Source organism: Apis mellifera, linkage group LG8 (genome assembly GCF_003254395.2).
Source record: "Apis mellifera strain DH4 linkage group LG8, Amel_HAv3.1, whole genome shotgun sequence".
NCBI lineage: Eukaryota > Metazoa > Arthropoda > Insecta > Hymenoptera > Apidae > Apis > Apis mellifera.
The window spans coordinates 3,825,945-3,845,488 of record NC_037645.1 but is presented as its reverse complement, the minus strand read 5'-3'; the positions used below and the strand labels follow the sequence as shown (position 1 = coordinate 3,845,488).

The 19,544-nt window shown below is 33.0% G+C and overlaps 2 protein-coding genes across 3 annotated transcripts in view; one reads left to right on the top strand and one right to left on the bottom strand.

The window, feature by feature from the left end:
- Window positions 1-72: 72 nt before the first annotated feature.
- Window positions 73-1,725, bottom strand: LOC413619 (RNA polymerase II subunit A C-terminal domain phosphatase SSU72). Its single transcript, XM_397061.7, has 4 exons — window positions 1,281-1,725; window positions 1,045-1,188; window positions 581-839; window positions 73-502 (listed from the first exon to the last, which is right to left on the bottom strand). The coding sequence occupies exons 1-4, from the start codon at window positions 1,361-1,363 to the stop codon at window positions 401-403; spliced, it is 588 nt and encodes a 195-aa protein (XP_397061.1). The 5' UTR covers window positions 1,364-1,725; the 3' UTR covers window positions 73-400.
- Window positions 1,726-1,738: 13 nt separating this feature from the next.
- The window catches only part of LOC413620, a 48,718-nt gene continuing 30,912 nt past the window's right edge, over window positions 1,739-19,544 (top strand). Inside the window, exons 1-2 of one of the 2 annotated variants that reach the window (XM_006559648.3) lie at window positions 1,739-1,875; window positions 2,218-2,344. The gene's annotated coding sequence lies outside the window, so the exon portion shown is untranslated. Of the gene's footprint in view, window positions 1,876-2,217; window positions 2,345-9,961; window positions 10,259-19,544 lie in introns of those variants that run through there. The other variant, XM_006559649.3, reaches the window with a different exon arrangement.

Here is a 19,544-nt window from a genome sequence, read left to right as displayed (position 1 = left end):
ATATACGTATATAAGAATAGTTTACTATTATACTTATATGCGTATATATTATAAAATTAAAATATTTCATAATTTATATTCTTTATTCTTTAATCTCTTCTAATTCCTCTGATACCAGCATCTTGGATTATTGAATAAATTCAATAATCTCACTTTTGTATATCTTGCCATGGAGTACAGATATAATATAAATGTAATGGTAGATCCTTAAAACGATTTCCGTGAAAAGCAATAATTCATTAAATAGGAAGCGCGGATCGAATTCCTACTTGTTGCTAAAACGGAACTCGCTCCACATTATCTGATTCAGAGAATGTGGTGGTACATTTATAGTTTATAATTTAATCTGCTTTTATAAGTTAAGTTGTGAACACCAAGTTCTTGTTATATAACAGGCTTTTCAATAAAAAAGTACTGTATGTAAAATTGTTCTTGCAAATTTTGATTCAAATTCATGAAGTAGTTCATCTATGTCATTATCTAAATCCTCACTATTTGCCAACTAGAAAAATAAATTTTTGTTAGCCAAAAAATTATAGAAGCATGAAAATATAAAATTTTAAATGTATTTTGAAGTTACCACAGTGACTAATTCACAAATAAGGAATGATCCCACTGTAGCTTCTTCATGATTATCCTGAATGTCAATATTAATCAAATGTACAGGTTGACTATCTTCTTGAGTTCTAGATTCCATGCATTCAATTACTTGATCATATACACGTTCTTCACATGTAATTAAAATATCAAATTTATCTTTGGATAATTGAAATCGTTCTGGTTTTGGTTTTATTCTACGATTTCTATCTAACATGTGCAACAACCCATTTTGCGTGTAGCTAATATTATGGTTAAGGAAATTTTTACTTTCAATTATTTCATAAATTTTATTGTAATATTACTTTAATTATTACAATAAATGTAATCTTTAAAAAAAAAATGCAAAAGAATAAAAATTAAAAAAATATAAATTTTAAAATCAATAATCTTGTTCATGTTCTAGAAAAAAGAAAAAAAAAATTATTTAATAATAAGAAAGGATACTATTGCTTGTCTTTTGATAAAAGATCATTATAGATTTCATCATAAGAAGTTCCAAAGTCATATATGTTAGGACGATCAGGTGCATTTCCAGGAAGCTTGACTTTATCACCAGTTCCAAAAGATTTTACATTAAAGCCTTTTTTACTGAAAAAGAAAAATAAGAATTTAATTTATTCAATATTTTTACTTGAAATAATTAAATAATTTATAATTTGATTATTATTTGAATCAATTACCTTAAGAAGGCATGGGCTTCCATACTTCTATTCATATTGCTAGAACATATTACAGCTACGCTGATAGAATTTGATGCTGGCATTGTTCTAAATAATTTAATGTTTAAAAAAAAAAAATCACAATATAAAAAAGCGTAATATCACTTAACCTTAAGGATCGTTACGCTGTCTGTCACATTCGATACATTTGTTAAATATAAAATTTAATATAGAATAAGTCGTTTCCCAGAATGTTAAAGTATAAAAGGAATTCGAATTGTTCTGACCGCGAGAAATTCTGAAAATCTGTATGATTAAAATTATTATCGTATGTTCTCTACTTATCGTATACTCATAGTAAAATTCGTAATGAAAATCCTTTACTTATATATTCTTACGCTCTCATTTGGCAGTTCATCGTTGGACAGTGACATCTGCATTTATATGAGAAGCTCAAGCATTAAGAGAATCGACAGTCAGTAACGCAACATACGATGCGTCGGTGTAGTTTGTGGTAAATGTTGAATTTTTATCGACCAATGCTCGATGACGTCATAAATAAGTTTCAAACCCGCCAGTTTAATGTGCTGCGAGGAAGTTTGTGTGTGAATTAAAGGTAAAATTAATTATAAAATATTAAAATTTTGAAAGTTTTTTCTGTCAATCGTTTACGTTTGTATTATACGCAGTTCCTTAGGACTTCTAACCTAACTTATCAATACACATTATAAAGTATTCAGAATATGGTGACATACAAGTTAGTTGATCGAAGCTTTATATATATAAATATGTCCATTTAATTCATATTCATATTCATATATCATAAAAAGAATACACAAAAATTCAAAGTACAAGGTTGCGATATATTATATTATATTTTAAGAGGCATATTTTAAAAAGGATAAATTTTAAGGATATTAGGTTATCATAAGATTAATATATATTTTCTTTTAAATAGGCACAACGTGAGGCATCATTTGTAAACAATCTATAGAGAGGAAAGTGTGTATGTGAGAAAGAAATAAATCTTTTTTGCATATTTTTTACTACAGAACCTGTCAGAGCAGTTTCAAGACGGCGATGCGGTGAGTCAAAAATCAATAAATAAAACAGTAATTAACCACATAAAAATATATCGTGTGACATAATATATTTTTATTCGTGTACGAATGCATAGAAACTCCATTTTGTTTTAATACGCATCTTCATCAGTATTTTATATATCGACTTATCGATATTATTTTTATCGATATTATTTTTATCGATATTATTCCTATCGATATTATTCTCGAAAATAATATAATTTGAAATTTAAACATTTGTACAGTTTTTTATTGAAAAAAAGAAAATGAATCTAAATAATTCTATAAATATAAAAATTATTAGGATATATACTAAAGGAAAAATATATTAAAATATATTAAAAAAGAGAGAAAGACGCTAAATTGTGTCAATTGCTAATTAACTTATATGAATAAGATAGTAATATATCATTTAAAATTATATTTATTCTAATTATTATTTCAATGTATTTCAATCAAATATTTTATTATTTTATTATTTTATTTATTATTTATTTCATTCTTTAAATTTTAAATATTTTATTAATACAAACAAGAAAAAGAAAAAGAATTTACAAAGATTATCGAATAGATTTGTTGTTATTAAATTACACAATGTCGCATGATTGTAGATTTGTTGCAAAATCGTCAAATAACAGAGGATGTAGGCAATGAAAATTGTGGTTTCGAGGCTAGAATTAAGGCGGAGTTTGTATCTTGATCTCGACAAGACTTTAATTTTGCGATCGACGAATCTTTGGATTTTTTTTTAATTTCTAAATTCTTCTCCTACTTGAATTTCTTTTTATCTACCAATTATTTATAAATTTCGCTTGCAAGAGAATGATTAAGAGAACATTGTCTTGAAAAAAAATTTCATTGTTTTTCCATTTAGGAATTAAACATTTTTTTTTTTAATATACAAATTTTTTATTTAAATATTTCAAAGTTCAAAGACTTAAAAATTCAAGAAAAAAGATTGAAAAATTTCAAAGATTTGAATATTTAGAAATGCATAAATTCAAAAATTCAAATATTTCATTCTTTCACATCTCGAAATATTACTTGTACATCTGGAACATTCGAATTGTCGCTTTTTAACCTATCCAATATTAACGTAATTGAGAAATTGTCCTTTGAAAAGCGTCAATTGTTGCGACACAGAAACGATCTTCAATCTGCATCCGTCTTTAAATTTGTTTCTTTACCAGCCGATTGTCCATCCTAGTTGATTACTGCAACTCTTTTCGTCGTTTGTTTCGTTAAGCAAACTGATCGACGATTGACGAAACCAATTTAGATCCGCGACTCGTCTTTTTCTATTGTTCCCAATGGATCTTGTTACTCGCATACTTTGTGTCTTTACCATGAAAGGGAATGTGATTCGAGACCGTTCAAGGTGTGACTTGAATAAAAACAGATTTCGAAAAGGATTGGTTTACGTTTTAGTTATACTAAAATGAATTTTTCATTCTTATAAAATTACAAAGAACGTAATTAACGTGAAAATATGCAGGATCTTCTATCAGACAAAAATAATATATTGATTTTTATTGATTTTTATTATTAATATCTCAATAAAAATCAATAAGATATTATTTTAAAGATATTATTATATTGGGATTATTATATAGAAACAATAAATTATATTAATTTTTCATTAGAAAAGATAGAGATTCGAAAAAGATATTAGATTCAAGGATTATATATATATATGTGTGTTGAAGTAAAAAAAGAATCTTGTATATTTAAATATTGAACTTTTTCCCTCTTCCAATATTTTTATTCAAAGTAATTTATTATTCTAAAGTCGGTGTTAAATGTAATGTAATTACATAATTTAATTTTGATATCTCATATGATAAATTTTTTATTGCTTGGTAAATGATTATTGAGTCTTTAAATATTTTGTTAAAACGGATGCTAATGTTTCTTTGCCTTCAACGGAAGTAAAAACGTCATTAATGGATGTTGGATGAGGATGATACACGATGTCTGCTTATACTAGAAATTTTACAAAGACGCCAGTCATGAATTTAAATTGAAAGAATCTCGGTATCGGGAAAAAGGAACGTATGTTAAACGTTTTTTTACTTTTTACTTTTTACTTATTAAGAGTATAATAAAGAAGAAATACAATCATCTTTCATCTCTTGAAAAATTATACAAGAAATTAATTATTTAAATTGATAAAGATTCATTTTCACGATGGAAATGTAAGATTTATTAATTTCATTCTTTCTCATTGCGATCCAATCATATTTTATAAAAGTAACAATCACAAATGAGAATAAGAATTAAATTAAAAGGGTTCGATTAACTGTTCTTCCTCCTGATATTTATTTTCTGATCCAAACTTGTCGTAGAGTAAAAAAAAGAGTAAAAAATTTGAAGGTTGTGCGTGACATAAGAGTGATGTAATCAGAAAAAAATGCTTTAGAAGAGGAATATTAAATTTGCTTTAAAAATACAAATACCGATTCTTCTTACTCTTTAAAATAATCTTTCTTGTTGTTCAATTTCAATTTTCTTCAATTTGTATTTAATTCCAAATCATCACTTAAATCAGCATTTTATCATTTTTTCTTCCTCATTCTTGTATCATTGGAATTGCAACCTTCTTCAATCTTGATATAAATCACGTTCCTTTTTAATTTCATCGATTTTGTTTCAATCGTTGATTCTCCAATTCATTGCTTCAGATATTTTTTCTGCTCGCATTTTTATTCCATCATAATCCTCTTTAATTCTACAATTCTTTCGTTCCATTTCGTCTCTCCAACCTCCTCTTTCGTTTTATTCCAATATCCCCCTCCACTCCTTATTGGATTCATTACATCCCGCTAATTTTTTCTCTTCCAATCCGCGTTCTCTATCTCATCTTAATATTCGCTAATCTTCACCGCTCTGATTCTAATTCTTATTTTTCTGCTCCAATCCCCCGTTATTATCCCTCTCCAATTATTGTTTCGCTCTAATCATCTCCAGCTCGTAATGTTTCCGCTTTAATCGTCTCCAATTTGCAACATTTCTCTCCGCGATCATCTCTCCAACTCGAGCTGCATTTTCGCAGCGGATCGCTCACTCCAATAATCGTTTCACTTCGTCGCTCATTTTCCACCCATCTTCGTATCGCGTGATCGCTCGCAATCCAACTGACTCTCTAACTGTTTCTTCTTCTTTCTTCCCGGATCTGTTTCTCCCAAGAATCTCTCGAAATTCTCGCCTCGTTCTCTTCCGTTTCCACGCAGAGAAACGTGGTACACAGCGATTATTCATTAATAAAACAAGTTTCGTCGCCACGCTTATCATCAGGATCGTCGAAAGGAAACGGCGTCACCTCGTTCCCTTCCCATTATTATCTCACGCACGTTCCCCACCAACGATCCCTCCGCTCGGTTATCACGGATCCTTGTAAATTATTCCGCGTGTGTACGCGAAGACGGATGTCCTTTGACTTATGGATATTGATGAGGGACGTTCCACCAGCGTGAGCCATCTTGTTGACGTTTGACGCATGTCGTCTGCATAAAATGGCCGGCTTGAACGTCATCCGCGCGATGCAGCCACCTGTTAAATTATAATCAAAGTTATGGCCTGGTCAACCACTCGAATATTAATCGTTGCATGTCTCTTATACTCTTCTTTTTTCCTTCTCTTAGTGTTCTTCTTTTCAAACATTTCTTATTAAAAATTATTATTCTTGAATCTGTGGACGATTAGAATTAAAGTGAGGTTAATTTGGATTTGGTAATTTTGTCAAGGGATATTGTATTTGGTAATTATGAAAGGAAACGTCTGTGTGATCTATCATTTCGATAGATTTGTTAAGCATAGAAAATTATTACCTAGCATTTACGAAACAACTGTCACGCGACCCACGTTGCAGAAAAAATCCTTCACACGATTTCGAGCTGCTACTCGAATTAATGACCGTTGGCAATTAAGCCAACTTTTCGAATGGCCAGTTGCCAGCGTTTTGGAGGTTGCCTTGAACGCAATGTTGTGAAGCGATTCTGATAATTCCAGTCACAGAACTCGTTGGAATTTCCGTGCAAGAATATATTTTTATATTTAATTATTTCTCGGAAAATTAATTTAAATTAATTAACAAAAGATTCTGGTGTATCATTGATTAAAGAACTTATTCGATTTCGCACGATCTGTTTCGTATTATTAGACATATATTATAGACAGAAAAATATTGTTTCTAGTAATAATAAAATATATTTCTTAATTTAAAGAGTTAATTTTTCGAATACATTAAAAATCATGGGATGAACGCCGGGAAAATTAAATCGTGACTCGTTTCGAAGAATCGAGTCTGATCTTCAAAACTTGCATACCGATCGAGGACAAATCGTGACGCGAATCGGCGAATTTTGATGACATTTATCGGCCGATTTCATGGAATCGAATCGAGGGACGCGTTTTCCTGTTAGGAAAAATTCGAAAAAAATTTTTCGCATTCACGACTTCCGCCACTTTCATCGGCGCGCATCGGCCATCGATAAGTTATGCAAATCCATTTGAACGATGAATTTTATTCCGTTTGGCGAGCCTCGTTCGACCAAGTGCTCGCTTATATTTATTCTGGAAATTTAAAATTGCGATTTTAAAAGAAATTTTGAATAATATTTTTTCAGAAAATACATATATAAAGTATACACAAGATAGGTCAAAGAACATTTCGTGGAATTCGTAGAAAATGAGATACATCGTAAAGTAGATCTTTGTTTTTTTTTAAAAGAAAATCATGTTAAATTTACGTACTATTACCGTTAATAGTAGGAAAAAACTCATCGAGTGACGCTATTGATGAGAGGAAAAACGGCGAGAAAGAAAGAAAAAAATAACATTAGCGAGTTGAGGAAGTTCTTTGATGTACGCGGAACATTCACAACCTTGATAGGGCATTGCCCCAACATCTTGCAGAGACAGACGAGAACGTAGTAATGTACGTGCTCAGCTGGGATCTCCAGGAGTCGACGGGAATTATCGCTTAACTCGGTCTAGAAAGTGGAAAAATATTCGTTTACAAGGCGATACACGCGCCATGGTAAAACGTCCTCCCTCTTTCTATCGAAATTTTCTATCGAAATTTCGCGCGGTTGTTGATCGTTGATCGAGCAAACTTTTTACCATGTTTCTCTCGATCGCGGCATAAAAAAAGAAAGATCCGTGAAACGATAGCACGGCAAAAGATATTACGTAACAAAGTATTCTCTCTTACGTTGTTAATTGAAAGCGAAGCTTTTCTTTCATCTTTTCTTCTCCTTCATCTCACGTGTAAAGCGAAATGATGATGATGATGATGATGACGATGATGATGATGAATAGTTAATTTAATTGTTAATTTAATTGGATATAAGAATCTTTTGTTATAAAAAGATGAAAGATGTGTTGATTAAATTTGTGATTACTGTTAAGTAATTTTTGAAAAGGTGGCCATTTTTTAAAGAATATGTTGAGTAATATGAAAGTAACGTATAATTATCCTATGTATTTTAACTATTGATGGACTTTTAAATTTTAATTTTTTTCAGATAACAATTAAACCGTATAAAATAGTATCTAAAAGAATTTCAATTTTCTCCTCGTTCAATCTACATATGCATAATTTTCATTATTCTTTCAAACGCGATGTAATATAGATCGTACGGATATCAATTTTATCATTGTAATAAAAATTTATTCGCGTAATCACAATAATTTAATATCGATCGTTATTCTTATAAAAATAAAAAAAATATTTTATTTTTTTTATAAGAGCACGTTCGATTCTTCTTCCAATTATTATCTTTTTTATTCGCCGTTATCTCGCCGTTATCGTTAGTGAACCACGAGCAAATATCGAAGGAAACAAAGAAAGATAGTCTAAAAATATTAGAAGAAAGATGGCTGCCGCGCAGATGGACAGACAGGAAGTGCCTCGCCGCGTTGCTTTCTCCGAAAGACCTTTCCTCGACGTGTGAAAGCGACGATTGCCCTTAGAATTCCTTTCTCGCCGCTCTCGATTTCGTTCATTGAGATCTGACGACGACGCGATACCGAAAAACGCCATATTTTTCATCATCGATACAAAAGAATTATTTTAAAAAAAAATGAAAATTAATGTACGGAATCATTTTTGAATCGGATCTTTCTTACATGAATCATATAAAAGAGATTGGAGGAAATAATATTTTTTTTTTTAAGAATAAGAAAGGTAGAGAAGTTGTTTGAAGAAGAAATGATTTTTCATCTATTTCTCGTTACTGTTATTTTATTATTGTTTGAGGAAGCGAGTTCCCTTTGATGTTCAAAAATTTTTCAAGCGAATCTCTCACAATTCTCGAGTAGAGAGCATTTTACCCTCTTAAGAACACGAACAAACAAACTTTCGCAATGTTACATAGAAACATAGAAATACGTGATTTCGCATATGAAAAAACATCGATTATTTTGAACATAACGTAGAAAAATAGCCTTTCTAACTAATTATCTTCGTGTCTCTGAAAAATATTCATATTTTGTCACGACAAATTTTTTTTCCTATGTGTCTTGTTCACGACAAAGGACATGACGAATCCATTGTTTTTGGCGGACCACCTTGTATAATGGGTTACGAAGAGAATAGGGAACACGGAGCGTACCGGTGCATTTTAATGCTCTTCTTCGTCTCTGTATTCTTCGTAGAGCTGTTAAAAGATCGTTCGTTCGAATGATTTTGCCATTCACCAGAAGAGCTATTCAATGATCAGCCGTTATTCCGATAATTTTTTACAAAACATCAGTGGCTTTGTCATCTTTGTTTAATGTTTTCCCATTATCTTCTCAACCAATCATCGTCAACTGTCAAACTCGTCAATTTTTAGGAGAAAATCGACAAATCTTGAGTTTTAATATTAAGATGTGTTATATTGTCGTAATATCTCTTCACGATGACATAAGTTTGAAATATAATTAATTTTCTGTAAACTTCTTGCGAACTTGCTAAAAAATTGACAAATTTTTTTAAACGTTATCGAGAAAAGTTTGCAATTTTTCTCCATAAGAAAATAAAAAGGTGACAAATGAAATTACGTATAATAATTAATTTTCAACAAATATTTAACCTCGTTCCTTTTTTATGAGCGTACGTTTCAAAGAACGAATTCACTCTCCAAAAAAAGAAATTCTTCCATAGAAGGAAGTCCAATTGCCGCGCGCAGGTGTTTCTTTTCGCCAACTAGAGGTGTTAGAAAGACAAATCGTTCCCGTCCATCGGGACTTGTTTAACCTTCTCTCACGGTTATTTCTTTTTTTTTTTTTCTTCCCAATCAATTCAATCGCGTGACTCAACCTCGTCGTCCGAGAGTCGTCCAACCTAACCTATTCAACACCTTGCCCACAGCTCTTAATCGTTACGCGCCAAGAATATACGATCGAGAACAACGTGGGACAATTTGATCGAATATTATCCACCGATTATTATGATTTTCGTCACACGAAACCAACCCATCCTCGTTCGCAATCTAGAAAACGAAATATACATTCGTTTGTACGTGACGCTCATTCCGTACGGTAATTCCTGTCCCAAGGGCGAAGATTACCGAAGTGAGTCGAGTTACTGAAACTCGAGCACGATCGGTAACATTCGCTCAGTGGGGGTGATCATTCGTCTTAGTGACACTTTAAACGCCGCGTCGCGTTCGCGTTTGATTGTTACCGAGTTGCGAAAGTCGAAGATGAAGTCCCGCTCTCATCTTTTTACCGTGTTTGTCGCGAATATATAGGGGCCGTGTTGCGTAATACCAAGCAGTATTTAGAAATGACCTGGCATATACACGAGAAATCTGTCTGGCCAATTGCCTTCGACGTGTCCACGAATCGCGCGTGATTCGAATTGGAAAAGAGTTTTGGAGAGACTCGTCCTAGACATGGTTCGTGACTGATGGTGGGATCACGATGATGGCGGTATTTATAAAACGAAGTTGAATTAATCTTTGAATATTTAACATTATTTTATATTATTTTGCGTATACGTATTTTTTTTATCGTAATTTAAGAATATACCAAGTTACGGAATTGTTTGTTTATTAGATTAAATTATTACTGGTACGGTTTTATTTCACCAGGGTGCGCAATGAGCACAACAATCTGGAAAGTTGCGTCGTTAACGAGTGCAAAAAAGTTTAAGGTAGTTTTCAATTAAATAACAATCATCAATTTCCGGCAATTGTAACGAGATAAATCAACAGATGATAATGCACGCGAAATTCCTGTCGTTACGAGGCTCGCGAAGGATGCAGAATTATATAACGGAACCATGTTATTGGATGCAATTATCGCATTACATTGCATAACCTTGCTACTTTAAAGTAATCTTCGTGTTCGCACGCTTAACCGATCTTCCTTCTCTATGCAAAAAAAAAAAAAGAATAATTTTTATTCAGATTACACGCAAGATCTTCTAAGTATACAATCAAATTGCAATGATATTAGTCGAGTAGAAAATTCTTCGCTGAAAATTCTTCATCCCATTCACAAGGTTTCTTTTTTTAGCAAATTTCTCGATTTATCTGTTTTTCCCCTCGTTCAAACTCTTCGAGAAAACAATCCAAACGGAATGTTTTTACCGGGATTCCTTTAAAATAACCAAACAAATTTCCACTATTTCAATTTCTAATTTCTCTCATTCAAATGCACGGTGCACAGAAATTCCTGACTCAAAATTTTACACTTTACAACTTGCCTCTTTTGTCAATTGTTATTAAACGGAATAGAAAGAAGGATAAATATTCGTAGGATTATTACGTCTCGTCTTCGATTGTTGGTGGAGGGATGGGCCGAGTCCATCCATGCGTGCCCTCCATCGTTCATCTCTCTCGCGCAACGATTTCACGTTCTACACGTTCGATCGAGCAATGTTTCCGCGGTTTTTCACGCGTTCGTACGGTATACAGCATTAAAATCAAAAACGTCACCGACGATTCCTCCACGCATCCTCTCGATCGAAGTTGCATAACGGAATTACGCCGGTCTTCGGTATACGATTACCAGAAACAAGTAGAACATCCGGAGACGTTTTTGTCCCGGTCGTTTGTCTATATCCCCGTGTGCCGAGGCATTCAATCTTTATTTAACCCGTTATTACCCATGGACCAGTTCACGTCACGCGGTACACCATAATTCTGTTATCTAATATTCGTCGGACGGCGATACGCGTTAACGAGCCGAGGCGAGTATTACGGGGAACCGTTAGGAACTCGTAAGAATTTTTTCGATCCTCGCTGGGAATACCTGTTGGAAGTTGTTTTCTAATATTCTATCTTCCTGATATTACTTGGCGATCGTCCATGAATATGGCTAATGGTAAAGAGGATAAGAGAGATTCGTTGCAATCTCTGCTCGATGTTGAACATTATTTTAATTCGCTTTACTCTTCGAATTGAAATTGAACAGATGCATATTACAGATGGAATAATTATAACGTTGCAAACATTTAATTAAATCTATCTATGGAGACGATGAAACAGAAGCGATTATCGTGAAAGGAACTTAGTCACGCTCACATCATGATCGTGCTTCCATTATTTGTTTAAGAGGGTTTCGATCGAGTTTCGAATTCCTCGACGTGTGTTAAGCGAAAAAAGAAAAAATTATGGATGTTGGAATCGTTGAATTTAAGTAATTACGAGGAGCAAATTATCACGAAAGAGGGTTTCGTGTTTCGCAAGTTAAACGACCGACATAGCGGAATCGGTATCGATGCCGGTCTAAGGTCTAACCTCGGAGTATTAAGCGTTTCGTAACGACGAAAGGTCACTATGCTGATGTACCGTGAAGAGAGACGTCGACTGCCACTCGTTCTGCTATACATCCTTTCCCATAGCCTTTCTCTTTCACCACGGAGGATTCTCCCTACTGCCTACTTACCCGTACTTTCCCGTCGTCCTCCACCGTGTACTCGACGCTCGTAAATTTTGTTCACATTTTCATTTTTGTTAATTAACAAATATTGCGTTGATTTTTTCCCTCGATTCCATCTTTCCATACCTTTTTTCCCTTTCTTTCCTCTCACCTTCTCTTTTAATAAATAATTAATTTTCTACGAAAAAAGAGGTTCTTCTTCTACGAAAATATCATTCAATTTTCTCGTAAACTTTTTACATTTTTTAAATTTTCCCTTTTTTTCTCTCTCTCTCTTATGAATGTACGTTCGCTTTCTCTTCTCTCCTCTTCTTTAACTTTCTTTCCTTTTTGCTCCCAAATCTTGAGAATTTCAAGTTTAAAAATAACATATTAAAATGGATCAAACGTGTTCCCTTCCTGTCTTTTTTTAAATCTCAAATTCGAGACGCTTTTTTACTCTTTGAATTTAAACTTGTTTCCTTTGATTGATTCGACCTTGAAAATTGATTATTGGTCAAGGGCAGAATGATGATCGATTAGAGGAGTCGAAGAAAAAAAACCTGTCTCACGATCAGTGAGGAATTTGGCGAGGAGAGAGAGATTAATTCCACGAAAGAAATGTTTCATCCATCCCAATCGGATATACACACACGAAAGAAAAAATATTTAAATACTATCGAAGAAGTGGCTGTACTCGAATACCTGTTCGTAACCACAAAACCCGATGATGTTATTTTTAGCACTTGCTGTCAATCTCTCATATTTCTTAACTATTTCTCATTGTTTATTATCTCCTCTTTTCCTCGATCCTTTTCCTCACACACATTTTTCTTTTTTCATCAATTACTTCGTTTCCTAATAATCCTGTAATCCAATAGTCACACAATTTTCGGAAAAGTATTAGTCCAATATAAGAAAAAAGAAAGAAAAGAAATTTCTCATTTTCGTATTTCAATTTTCTTCTATCGCGTTTGAAAATTACTTTCGATAAACCCGTTAAGGATAATCATTATCATCCCATATTATTTTATCATCAATCTTTTCTATCACGTTTCCACGATCTTCACGAAGCAATTTCACGTTCTCTGAAGAACATTGACCTCAAAATCTAACTCCTCATCATCATCATCATGATTCCCGCCAATCAAGAGACACCGTTCGATCGATTTCGCCGGCAAATCTTGATCCCCCTCCCCCCCCGATGAAAGTTCGAGCATTATTCGTCGATTGTAGCCAAGGGTAAATTTCCATTTTGATGGGGCGCAGCTGTTCGCGTGTACCACAACGCGGGGCCCGTTAGATCGTTACGTAAACGAGATCGTTCCGGACGATCGAGACTCTCTCGAGACTTGGACGGAATTCCGAGACGAACCTCGACTTTGTAATGAACCGAGGGTGGAAGAGGATGGACGGTGAATTTTTATCATTAACCGGTCGATTTTTCTGAAAAATTTCCCCTTTAACTTTTCGAATAATTTCTCTCTAAGAAATTTAGATCAATATATATGTAAGTTTTGGAGAATAAAAATTAGAATTCTTTTGTATAAATAATTTCTTTGAAAAGGGATTGTTTATAATAATTATATTTGAGATGTTGGAATAGAAATCGTTCGATTTATCGAGATTAAGACGCTTTCCAGAGTGAAATTTTCGTATTTCAACTTTCATTTTCAATGTTTTCTCACAACAATACTCTTGATCTCTTACGAATAACACATTGCAAATAATAAATTTTATTTATAATTTACATGAATATCTTTAGAATGTTACACCATGCTGCCCATCCATTATAAGCAAATTGCATAAGTAGTTAATATATATGAAGACAATTTTAACAAACGCTCAAAAGTATTTTATTATTTTGTAAACTTTAAACTTTAAAGGCATTCTAATAAATTAATTTTTTTAATCGTGTAATAATATATTCATCAATTTCAAGCATTTACCTAGCATCAAAAGATTTATTCAATTCGCTACTTAGTAATTTCTTACATAAAAGGTATTTTTTTCTTTTTTTCTTTTTTTTTTTTTTCCACAAACAATCATCTTATAAAACTTCTCTTCCTCGACTGTTAATTTGTATTCCGCACATAGCCGGCCCAAACGCGGCACGGTCGACATTCGTATTATTTTACGAAGGTATTTTATCCTCACCTTCTCCCTGGTCACGTGCGAATTTATTTATAGTAACAAAACACCGTTATTAACATACGAATTGTTCCTGCCCGCGCAAACCATTGACAATTAACAAAATGTCAATGGATTCGGTTATAATAATTATTCGCATAATTTTTGACATTCTTGTTCGATCTCTAGGTATATCGAATCATAAATAAATTTTTATCCGATAAAAATCGCGTTAACAGCTTCTAATTAATAAAAAATGTGTATATCTTTTGTTTTTTTTTTTTCTTTAAAGAATAATTAATAATCTCAAAAATTGCGTTAACAGCTTCTAATTAATAAAAAATGTGTACATCTTTTGTTTTTTTTTTTTTTAAAGAATAATTAATAATTTCAAAATGAATTTCGAAATTTTCTGGAGACTGATAACAAGTTTCGAATCAATATTTGCAACATTGGTTACATTGTAATTCATTTTGAATATTCATTTTTCAAGCTCTTGTCACAGCTTGTCCATTCAAAAAAAACTTTTTTCGTCCATCTAAACTAACAGTTACGGATCAAGAATTAAAAAAAATCATTGGAAGATGAATAGAGAAAGCGTCACTTTCTACGCTCGAGCATGTTCGAACATTTGCAACAGAAATTATTGCTTCCAGATCGATAGATTGCGCGGTACCATTTGTTCAACGATAAATATTAACGATTTCCCCGTGGCATTATATTTGCAAAATTTGATCGTAGCCACGTATCAAATTATAAATGAAATATTAGCGGATTGAAACATCGAAGATGCATTTCCCTGTGTCCATATTAATAAACGTTCAGATTTATGGTAAAATTGTGAAAGTAGCGACGATTGAAGTGGTAGTGGGAAGGATGGCCTTGAATGATCATAATCTCTACCATAACTATACATACATATATATAGAAAGAATACGTAGAACGTTGTATCAAGAGTGATATCGGTAAAAGTTAAACCCACGTACGATTTCGCTTCTATAGAGATCATCGACGAAAAGGAAAAAAATGTCATCTACGAGATACGTCTCGAAAAAACCCGCCAATTACACGATTTATCATCGTATCAAGATTTTAATAAACAAGTTTCAAAACGCGGGTAATTTATACCAACGGGATAATCCATCGAAAGTTTAATAAACACGCGCCAATGGTCGATGTACAACTTTGATCGTAAACACGTTCCAATTTACCGATCCCGTGTATTTGCCCGTGTAAACGCGTTTTAAAGGTACCGTTTACAGAAAACCCCGGCCTCGGCGTGCTCTTCATCGGCCCATGAAATCAATGGGCAGCTTAAAGCAATCAACAGCCTGGAAAACCCGTCGTTCCGCCGTCCTAACGAGCGGAATTTTCTATTTACTAGAAAACGGTCGGACACGCGGCCGATTACCCGATCCCAAGTTTAAACAATTCGAGACGATTCGAAGCATGAATTTGTCATGCTCGGCTTACGATCAATCGGCCTATCGATTTCTCCCCCCGATTTTTACACAATTTTAACGCGACGGAGATTTAGATTTGACGAAGATGAAGATACTATTAACGGAACAAATTGACGGTATAAATTCTTTTCTCTTCTTTCATCACGAGGATCGACACGAGGATGTTAACACGTTGAGAGGTTCAGAGATTGATGACTCTAGAGGATTACATTTTTTTGATTGAAGAACCTTTCAAAGAACCTCTTCTAATCGATGTTTAATTTAATTTAATGGAATTAAACAATCTTCCTTGATCGAAAATTTCCTCTTTAGAAAAAAATGAAACTTGGAGAAAATTTTTGAAAAATTCGAAAACGATAAAACTTTCGAATGCTCGTTGTACGAGTTTCTATCGACTATCCAGCCTCCAAGGAACACTGTCGGTAAATTATCGCGTTCCACGAGGAAAGGAACGAGTTGCAGGATCGAGGTGAATTACCTCGGAAATCGAGGCGGTATCGCGATCGTTCTCAAGGCGAATAACACACAGAAATAACAGCCCTGTGTAGATTGTATAAGGACGGAAGCCGGGTGAAACGTGCAGGCCGAGCAGGAAACCCGTGCTCGCCTTCGAAGGTAACGCGAGCCAAGGTCGTTCTACGTCCGAGAACCGCTTTTCGAAACGGCCTCTTGGTGGAAACGATCCTCCTCGGTGGAAAGTTGGTCTTTCACCCGCAGCCCAGCCTCGCGTTACCATTCGATTACGTCGCTGGCCAGCAATAGATTTTCGCTCGGCAGACTTTTGCTGCAAATATTACGGCTCGCTTGGTAAAATAAAATATAATAATTCCTTCGAACGAATTCCCGAAAAATCGGCAAAAATGATCCGATTTTAAAAAAATATTAACGCTGGAATATTCGTTGGTTGGTTAAAGAAGTAAATCATTAAGTAAATTGAGTGTAATAAAGAAAATTAGTTTTAAGAAGAAGATAATGGGGCTTTTGAGCGTGGGTTAATGATATTTAAATTGCGTTAAGATTTATTTCCCTTTAAGAGAATCGAAGTAGTTGCCAATTTTAGTGTTTTTCGTTTTTGGAATTAATATTATGCTTGGAAAACCTGCGTATCTCTCGATGGATCGAGAGTAATATCGAGAGTAAAATGAATCAAATGGATCGTATCTTAGTTGCACGTCAGTTCTTATTATTATTACGCGACTTTAAACGCGAAGCGTGGACGTGTAAAACGAGATATTGGAACACACGCAATAGTTATCGCGGACGTGAAACGTTAATAGAAGACAATCAATGGCCGCACGTGCACCGATGTGTATCGATGCGCTTCAATAGGTATGCAATTTTCCTCGATGACGAGCAGGGAAGGAAGGGGGCTTTACTTTCGACCATTCAGCTTAGTCGATCGAAAAATTTTTTTAGACCAGTTCCATTTCTCGTATTCCATCCGGGATGGAAAGTATAAGTAGGGATAATTTATCGATGAATTTGTAATAATCCCATGAATGAGATTTAAATACATTAATAGAAATTACATATTTTTATCCTACTTGTTATTCTATATTACAGTTACAGAAAATTCTTCTCTTCGATAGATAAGATTTCTCTCTCTCATTCCAATAATGGAATGTCCACGATGGAATTTTTCTTCAAACAAATTTAATTTCATTAAATCAAAAAAATTCATTTATAATATAAAATTATCAATTCTTTATCATTTCACGAATTTCCCAATACCCGTTTTGATGCCTGTTTACGCGTTTACAAATTATATACACGCATAATCATTTCCTCGCTGACGTAAAGGTATTACCATTACCTTCTTAATTGTTCCTCAATTTCCGTCGACTATAATTTAATTCGAATTACTTAAACCGCATAAATACGCGCACGAGCCTCGGTCGTTTCTCTTTATTGCACGACGATCACCGTCTACGAAGGTATTCGATCGAAATCGTGGACGAGAAACGTTACTCTTACGAAATTATTCTCTAATATTTATTTTATAAATCATTCCTCCCGAGTAATAAATCTCGAGAGGATTGGATTGGAAAAATTTTAATCTTTTTTTTTTTTGAGAAACATTTCTTTAACGCAAACAATAACGAACACGACTTATCGTATATTATTATTAATTTCATTTCTGGGATAAAATCTGTTGCTACTTGTTTCCCCTCAAGATTATTTCAAGATCTCTTGCGTAGAACGCGAGCGAACGAACGTTCAACGTTCAACGTTCAAATGAATTACAGCGTGTTACAGTCGATTGGTAGATTAATGACGGAGAATATAGTTGGGTGGTGTCAATCAATGTCTGTGATAATGATATAATCATAGGCATTGATTTCTCTGAACGAAATTAAAATTAGCGACGGTTAACCTTTGCTCCTTTTGAATTTCCCGCGCAATGATTTCTAACCTCTTCGTATATATATATATATGTGCGTACGTATATTTATTATTTCGTAGGGAACGTGAATATTGTATCCTCTTACTTTCTCATTACTTACCTTCTTATTAGAGTAAAGGAGCTAATAATCGAGACAAACTGTGTGTAATAACTTTCGTAATATAAGAAAGTTACTGGGATAACTTTTTATTTAATCAATATGACGAAAGAGAACGTATTTCGGACGTACTTCTTTCTCTAAATTGAATATTGAATTTTTATTTAATTTCCAAGGTGTAATTTCATAAAATAACAATATATATAACAAAGTAATTTCAATCGTTATACCTTTTCTTCTTCTCGATTTCAATTTTATTATATATTTCCAAGATGGAAATTGTAAGATTCTTGTAAATAAATACAATTTATCTAATTTGTTGATGAACAGTTTAGTTTGAGAAAAAATTATATTTTATATAATACGAAAATAGATTCGAATACGTTTTGTAGATATTTCCATTAAATAATCAAACATTCTCGAAGAGTTAACTGCAAATACGAGAATTCTCCAATGTTAAACAATGTAATCTCCCTTCGAAACTCGCCAATTCCACGGTTTGGATATATCTCAAACGATGAGTCAACGTTTGTTAACGTGCATGTGAGAATAATTATTGATCGCGTAACTCTCACAGAAGGAATTCACGTATCTGTTAAATGAAACCGACGTCTGATGTCTCTTAAAAAAAAATGTTTCACGATGAAAGTGGATTTAGCGAGTGAAAAAGATATCCGTTTTTTCTTTTTCTTTTTTCTCTTTTTTTTTTGTGTGTGAAAGAAAAAGTTGTTTTCCTTCCAATTTTTTCTGTGTTTATTAATATATTATAATATTAATTTAATTTCTGATGAATTACATCTGTAAACAAATTATAGATAAACATAGAAAAGGAATTTATGCATTTTTTAATCAAAATAAATTTTAATTCAAGTTCGTTTCATAATCATACAAATTGCCCTTGTTCTAGATTCATCAGAAATTTATTAAACGGATGTAAATTATTCTTCTAGGATAAAATTCTTTTTTCTTCTCTTGAATTTCGGAAAAAAACTTAATTATATTTCATATTCAAAAATAAGATAAGAAAATAGATAAAAGTTTTCAGAATTCACGATTATAATTTTTGCTCCATCCAAGATAAGAAAATTATCGAAATAATGTATCACTCTAAGAGCTGATATAGTATCATTTAAAGATTATTAAATTATTATTGATATAGGAAAGATTCGAAACGAATCTTATATAGGAAAGCTTCAACAAATCCATCGATTTTATGAATTCAATTAATCAATTATTTCGATTTAATATAAAGAATTT